We start from the raw sequence: 8166 nt of genomic DNA, 5'->3' as shown, positions 1-8166 counted from the left end.
GCCCCTGGGGGCCAGCCCCATCATTTGTACAATTTTGAGTCCCCTACCCATAGGGATGCTTCTGACCAAATTTGATCAAATTCTGATCAGCGGTTATGAAGAAGAAGTCAATTGTTGACGGACGGACGGACGACGGACGACGGACGACAGACGACGGACGGACGGACGGACGGACGGACGACGGACGACGGACGACAGACGACGGACGGACGGACGGACGACGGACGACGGACGCCACGGTATGGCATAAGCTCACCTTGGTCCTTCGGACCAGGTGAGCTAATAACTTGTACGTTCCTAGTGCAAAATGAAAAAGTAACACGTTTGATTAAGAATCACTTTTATTAATGTTGTTCATTAATAAAGTATAAAAATATGAAAAAATGAAAATGCTGCTTTCATCATTTTTCTCAAGTATCATGTCCTTTGGACAAAAGTTAAAATAAATGATAATATAAAAAACAAAAATTAATGCACACTTAAAGATTTAAGTGAGCATAACGAATAATCTTTCAAAATTATATATATTAACTTGCGCTAAATTTATCTCGGTAAGACGTTTACCAAAAGAAAAGAAGCGGGATAAATCATTCGTATTTTTTTTTCTATTGATGTACTTTCTGGCAACTTGGTGATTCAACATCAATGAAACCTTTTGTTTGGTCACAATTAGCATTTGAATAACATCTGTTTTCTAGTTTCGCAATACCCGCTACACAGACCAACAGATAAATGGTTATAGGACGATCTTAAAGATACGTTTTCTAAACAATATCTTTTTAAATCTATAATATCCATTTCGCGACATTTTAAATAGCACTTGGTCTTGATATAACGCTGTATATTTATAAGTATCATATTGGTGTAAATGACATTAATTCATTAAAAGTTTTAAAATTATATAATCATTCGCTGTACTAACCATTGCGTTTCAGTCGAATTGAAAACAATATAGGCCGTTTTATGCAAACAAGTGTTCATAACAAAATTTTCTGCAAAAATATGACTTGTTAAGTATATCAAAACATACTAATTTTGTTTCAAGTGGCATGCATATATTACACTTGATTTTTCAACTTAACGAATTATAAACCTCTATAGGAATTTAGTGGACAATTTCATTTTCGTGTTTTTATCAATAGTGTCAAATTATCAGTTCCTTATTGTTTAATTAACTTTTGCATGGCTTTCTCGTTTCGTTAACTTGTTAAACTATTACGTGAGATCCATTTTCGTTTGAATAAATTATAATATCATTTAAATGGATATACTTGTTAATATGCATTTGAGTAACCCTCCAATTTGACAGTAATGATACAGATTAACACATGGCATTGCTGTATAAAACAATATCTCGTTTCCATAATATCATCATTACATCATGTTTACACACGTTAGAAGTCAACCTTACACAACGGTAGTTAAATATTTTATATATTGACTAGATTGATTACCAAAACACACTACACTACTGCCTTGTCATATCGAAATGGCGAAAAATGAAACAAGACAAACAATGTGTTAATAAGTTAATAATTATATTAAAATATATGACCACCATTTACTGATCAGTCAATGTACTGCTTTCAGAAAAGTATTTTTTGAATTCGTGACTGAATGTTGTGGGTACTGTGATGCAAATCAGTTATTTCTGCGATATTAACTTTCGCGTTAATTCTAAATAGATTACTCGGGGATTCGTGAAAATGTTTTCACAGTTAATTGTGTAAATGTTGAAAATCCTTACCCTGAATCAGGAATTAGAGAATATTTGGTGATTTAGATAAAATCAATTATGTTGTTGTTTAGCTATCCTTCATCAAGCCTAACGTAAAATGTAGGCTCTGTTTGTTTACAAAGGTATATGAATACGTAATGAAAAACAATAATACTATAACTGAACTTTTAGTTTATAGAGCTTACAAACAGTGTATAAACTGCATCCGCGCAAAAATTCGGGTCATAAGTTTATGTTAGTTCTATCAGTTAATTTAATGTACAGGTGGGATATTTTTTGACAGTTTAACGATGTTGTTTTATTGACAATATTTCAGTATAAGTTTTTCGGGAAGCACAAAAATAACTAGTTAACCTATCACCTTCCTGATGATATTTCAAATAAGGCTATAGAGTAGTTGTATGCCATGAAACGGAACATATATGTAGTTAATGCTATAAAATAATGTCAACAAACTGGGACTTGAACCAATTAAAGCATTGTTCCAATCTATAGATTTATGTTTTAAAAAGGTCATCTTTTTTCGATACTAGACATTGAAAATCGGCATGAAGACATCAAAACATGATATATTAAAAGATAACCAAATGTTTGTTATATAATACCAAGTTTAGTTCATGTTCTATATGTATCAAATTAAAATGTCAGTAGAATTTAATTATGTATTCATATCTCCATGAATGTCACACTTCCATGATGAACTAATGTAGGAGAAACAACGGCCATGGCACTAGCCGGAACTCTCCCATCTGAGTCTAAGCGTTGCTGAAGAGTATTGTCTTTAGGAAACTGTTGGATTTGTGACGGCGTGGTTGGTTCATGATTATTTTGATACTGGCTGTGATTTAATCCTAGTTTGTTAGTAACTGTGAGAACATTTCCATTTGTTCTCGAGGGTTGTGCTTGTGCGCCATTGCCTCTAGAGTTTTGTGATATCACTCTATCAGGCTGTGATGAAGTTTGTGATTGAGTTACACTACTTTGGCGGCTGTATGCCTGGGATGAATTCACCGACATCACTGTAGATTGACTGTTCTGGCGATTGTACTGAGGTGTGCTAAACTGCACTGGATTGTTTTGTTTATGATACTGAGGAGTTAGGTGTTTGTTGTGTCTCTCTAACACTGTGCTACTGGCCGCAGCTTTCCTTAATCGTTCCCGGTATCCGTCGTCCTGGTCACTTAACCCCGTTTCCTGCCTCACATGGTTTGATTTACCGACATTGTTAAGTGGTGTGGTAGGATTTGCGTCTCCGAAAGAATATTTCTGTGCAACACTTAAATCAAAATTGGTCTTACTCTGACTTTCTGGCATATTAACAATCTTACGACCATGTCCACGAGAAGACCGACTATCTAGACTATCAGAGGGATAATTGTCTTGGAAACTGTGGTCAGATCTTGGTGGAACCGGCGGGGGTTCGTTTTCATCCGCGTCCAACCCAGGTGGGTTCTTGTAGATCACTGGCGTTGAAGTCATTGTAAGCGTCTTTGCTACGTCATTGGCCAACAATTTCTCCTCATTATTTACGGCTTCAAGTAAATTTTGCTTTTTCTCAAAGCGATTAATAAGGGTAGATATAGAAGGCACAGAGTGTCCATTCCTATCGAGTCTATCAAGAGAAGCTGCCAATTTTTTCTCATCCCTTCGGCTATCTTGACCAAAGTTCAGATGTAAATTCCGCGAAGGTTTAGCTGGTGGTTGTCTTGAACTAGAACCTGGAGTGTTTTCCTGCACGCTCGGTGTTTCATGTACTCGATGGTAAGCAAGATTTTTGGCTGGAGTACTTTGTGTACTACTTGGAAAGTTTTGTGAACTGGTAGGAGTGACACTGGATCTGCTAGTTAAAGGAAAAGTGTTCATATGTGACGACACAGGCGGTTGTGACGATGGTGTGACCGTCGTAGGGGGGAATGCAACCGGGTCTGCTCTGTGTTTTACGCCTGGTCCGGTTTCAAGTCGACCTTGGTTTTCATAATTGTGAACACGTTTTGCACTATACGACGGAACACTAGTTGGTGTATGTTGGAATGCATGTGTAGGCTTATCAGACCGTCGGCTGACACTTTGTTCAAATACGGGGTGCCTTGTTGGAAGTCCTTCTCTGTCGTGAGGTGGGTATGCGTCGGATATGCTGATATTGCTGCCCAAGAGAAGAGGCGCGCGTGTCCTCACCACACCGTTTGTCGTGGGTTCACGGTTAGCATTCTTGGGAGTTGTATTGTTGTTTATATCACTTTTTTCGAAATTGTTAGCGATTATGTTTGGAGATGAGTAACCATCTTTGTCGATGGGTGCATGAAACGGTGGCGTGTGGTACAATCCAGCGTATTCAGTTGATACGTTCGAGCCTGTGCGTCCTTTGCCTCCTCCCGTCGTCATGATACGAGTATCATGCACATTCCTACGTTCAGCAGGATTTGTCCGGTAATCACGCGAGATACTACCCCCCGGTTGTGTTGCGTATTTTTGAGATTCATGATATCGGGCCGTTGCCTGCCTACTGTCTCTCCCCATACTCGTTACATACGGACTAATCTCATTCTCAGAAACTACAACTCGAAGTGGCATGTAAGATGGAAGTGAAGTCATCGGTGATCCATGTGGTGTGTCTCGGTTTTCCTGTAACCCCGCAACTTCTGCCGTCCGTTTGCCTGAGGGCGAGTGCGTAAATTTCTGCACCACAGAGTTTTTGAATTTAGAAAAGGAGGTAGAGTTTTGTGTAGATACTGGCTGTCGCTCCGTGGCCTGATGTGACATGTCGGCATTACTTTTACCTTCAGCAGTATTGTTTTGTTTACCAGGCTCTCGTTTGAGCCACGATACAAAATTAAACTGGGGTTTATCGTTCTTTTTCCCAGCCCACTCCAATGTATCTGATTGTGACGTGCCTGACCGAGACTCTGCGATCATTCTTTCCATGTCCTCGTGATTTTCGTAGTTGTGTGCTCCCGGGATTCCATTTTCCGAGGGCACCGAGGTAGTTGAAGCAGCTTTGGGAAGGGGCTTGTGAAGACCAGATGAAGGAGGTTCACATGTCAGTTGTTTTGGTGAATGAGATTCCTGAAGAGCGTTTAAATGAGATTTGTAGGTTGTGGACACATCCTTTGGGGTGGCATCTTTGTCGGTGTGGTCGGAATACCCGTTGACCTGTGCGCTCTGGCTGGGAGCTACTACATCCTTTACATTTTGTCCTTCTTTTTGTAGATTTGCTGTTCGACGTGTGGCAGGGGGATTTTGGAATGTATCCATGAACTTGTGACCAAACATCGCCGCCTTGAAAAAGGAAACAAAAAGAAATGATATTAATGATGATAGATCCATATAATGAGGATACGTTTTTATCGCCCGCAAAAGATATCATGAATTTCAGTTTTTCTGTCAAATGGCAACAGAACGATGACTAATGAGATAACTTAAATAATACGTAAGTTGTTGATACTAAATGTAGAACTGTGGTTAGCTGTAATAACCTACCAGTTGAGCTCTGTGTTTGAAGTCTATCTCGAAGCGTTCTTTGCCTAGTTTACGATGAGCCAGTTTCCAATAGTACTTGCAGTCGTGTAGAAAGGTTGCCCACAATTGAAAGAATTCCTGAGGTGTAATCTGCAATTGAATATCATATGCATGAACTCCAGAAAGTCAGAACATTTATCTATATTGTGTTCACAAAGGTTTATAACATAAAAATGGAAAAGTGAAACTTTTATAATTCAACATTGAAAGCATTTAGGCTATATCGTCGCCTATACATATTTGGACATTTCTTCCCGCCCATATGAGTGAAAGCTGTTACCTCCTATGTAACAACACTACTAAGACAAAACATTTGTACGATGCAGCTTAATATAATTTAGCATCTCTTGAATCTTTCTCTGATTTTATTCCAAGGAAAATTATTTTAAATTATATTCTGAATTTAGCGAGAGATTCCTCACCGTATCCGGGTCCATTAAGAAGTAGGCAGTTGTTCGCCGGAAGTAGGAACGCGTGTCTTGTAGAAGACGCTCCTCGTCCAGGATGATCTCCAAGGCTAAAAATAGTAAGTTTGTACGTTAATCACTTACTTAAAATGTATATCATAATGTTCTAGATTAAAAAAAAAACTGCGAATCAGGTATTTCACACACATGTACATGTGAAACGGTATGTAATCTGTTAAAGTAAATTATTGATATGTGCTGATTACTTTCAAATTCAGTTTTGTCATATTCTATCACTTCTCGTTAAAATATTTCTTATAAAGAGATTCGGAAATGTCTTAACCCATTATTAGTTTAAGTTTCTTCATTAGATAATTTTTGTCGACAGTGAAGGTTTAACGACATGTTACTGACCACAGGTCATGAAATTTTCGGTAGTTGCCCATAGGTTGTCCCTGGGGTCCATGACATCTTTTGTAGACATGACTAGGAACTGAAAATAACAAAAGAAAGTTATTAATACGACTTGATAGGTAAAAACTAAATAGAAAAATACATTAATTCCGCCGGTTTTGAAAATTCATTTTTAATTCATTATATCTGCCTGTCATTGAAAATAAATTAAATTTTAACTATATTTAATAATGAGCATAAGCTTAAACAAAATCACATAGCGTTTATTATAGTATATACTAAACAGGAAAACAGCATGGTCTTTATGCTGCAAAATATAGGTGTCACGTGAGTAAATCATAAAATCATAGTTTCTATACACTGAGAATAACAAATAAAGTACATTTGTTTAAAACATCATAGTTACATGTACGTCGTTTAAAGTTTGTTATAAAGTCAATAATAAATATCCAAAAGTAAATGTTACCTTTTCTCTCGTGCTCCTTACTTCAGCTTTCATATTAGATAAAGCTTCGTTGATATTTTCAAACGAAACCTGAAATGTATTAATGTATCTCATAAAGATATTGGTATCTTAATTTCCAATCATAGATATACATAATTTCTTATCATTATCGCCATCTAATACAGTTTCCTCCCCTTAGCGCAATTATTTATGTACAAATGGAAAAAGAGACAGCCAGACGGACGGTAGGGCCCTATAAAATAGCTTAAAAGGAAATAAAGTTTTGACAGATCTATCGAACCGTAGTCATGCTAGTTCTCGAAATTATTAAGGAAGGGTGTCTCACAACTGTTATACTGTATGTTTTCAGTAGCTGTTTGATTGATGTATCATCTTGACATCAAAACAAAGACAATTACTGTGGTCGCTGGCTCTTTTATTTAAGCAATACTTATGTTTTTAAAAAAATTACTGCTGAAATGATCTAACATAACAAGTAGCATGGCCAATAGTGTCATGGATACGATTTCTGACTTATAATCTGAATTTCCCGTGATTTAATCCTGTAGTGGAGATATTTTGTGGTTTTTGGAAAAACAGAAGCAAACAATTCGTAATTTTCAAATATGGTATAACTCTTATTCGTCGAAGACACAGCATAGAGTACGCTGGGATAATAATGTTAATATAGGTCTCTAATTCGATACATTTACCTTTCAAAAGAACTATCATATAAGGTCAAAGTGTAAACTTGTGCTGACTTTTCAAAATAAATATCAGAAGAAAATTAAGGTAAAAGTGTATACCTGTGCTGCATGTCGCATGTTTGAAGGTTCTGGAAGACGAAACTTGGTCGGACAACCCAGCTCGATTTCCACTTCGTAACATTGGCAGTACAACTTCAGTACGAACTCCAACAAGTTACTCTTGGCATCCTGTACAAGGAAAAAGGAGTTTAATATGAGCCGTATTTATATCTATGTTGTTATTACATTTTTACCCCACATGCAACTTTATTTCCTAGCAAAAGAGACAATTGCTAATTCCAACGTGCCGCAAGAGAAATGTTTTTATCAATAATATTTGGCATCCCGCCATAAGTGACGTAGTTCACCTTTACTGACGGAATGACTGCGATAAATATTTTTTTATAAACTAAATCATCACGAAAACATCAAAGTTAATTGGACACAGTCTTCCTATTGTTTTCCGTCTCCAGGCAAATCATTATGTCATGTTGAAAATCATTTTTGATGAAAATTCCTCTGACACTAAAGTTGAAAATGATATTTAGAAAACCTTACGTAAGGAACTTCTCAATGAATTTCATGCCTTTTGTTATTAAGAAAGATGAAACAATGGGAAAATAATCAGATCTACATTAATCAAAACTTTATCCATGAATAGGCCTTACCCTGTCCTGAACCTCCTTAAGTCGGTTCATGATTTCTAAACCAAAACCATCTGCTTGACCGTTTTCTGATCCGCCGTTTAGATAGTTGCCAACAGCAAGCAGAGATTGAAGCAGATTTTTGAGAGCAGCGCTGAAACAAATCAAAACGCATTTTAAATTTTGTTGGTAAGGATCTCCTCGTAACAGCCGGGTCAATTGAGGACGGCAGCCAATAACGCCAATAGAGGGAAGC

General features: G+C 37.1%; 1 protein-coding gene across 3 annotated transcripts in view; it reads right to left on the bottom strand.

Annotated features, from left to right (window-relative positions):
- Positions 1-328: 328 nt before the first annotated feature.
- Positions 329-8166, bottom strand: part of LOC117337124 — a 48562-nt gene continuing 40724 nt past the window's right edge. For all 3 annotated transcript variants that reach the window (XM_033897920.1, XM_033897921.1, XM_033897919.1), the window contains 7 exons: positions 7935-8064; positions 7327-7455; positions 6542-6610; positions 6076-6154; positions 5677-5771; positions 5216-5344; positions 329-5014 (listed from right to left, as the gene is read on the bottom strand). In XM_033897920.1, the coding sequence (XP_033753811.1) occupies positions 2405-5014; positions 5216-5344; positions 5677-5771; positions 6076-6154; positions 6542-6610; positions 7327-7455; positions 7935-8064 (3241 nt within the window). In that variant the 3' untranslated portion in view covers positions 329-2404. The remainder of the gene's footprint in view (positions 5015-5215; positions 5345-5676; positions 5772-6075; positions 6155-6541; positions 6611-7326; positions 7456-7934; positions 8065-8166) is intronic.

The sequence above is a fragment of the Pecten maximus genome, chromosome 11, assembly GCF_902652985.1.
Source record: "Pecten maximus chromosome 11, xPecMax1.1, whole genome shotgun sequence".
In the NCBI taxonomy this organism is placed as follows: Eukaryota; Metazoa; Mollusca; class Bivalvia; order Pectinida; family Pectinidae; genus Pecten; species Pecten maximus.
The sequence above is the reverse complement of the archived record's forward strand: the minus strand, read 5'-3'. Positions and strand labels throughout refer to the sequence as shown.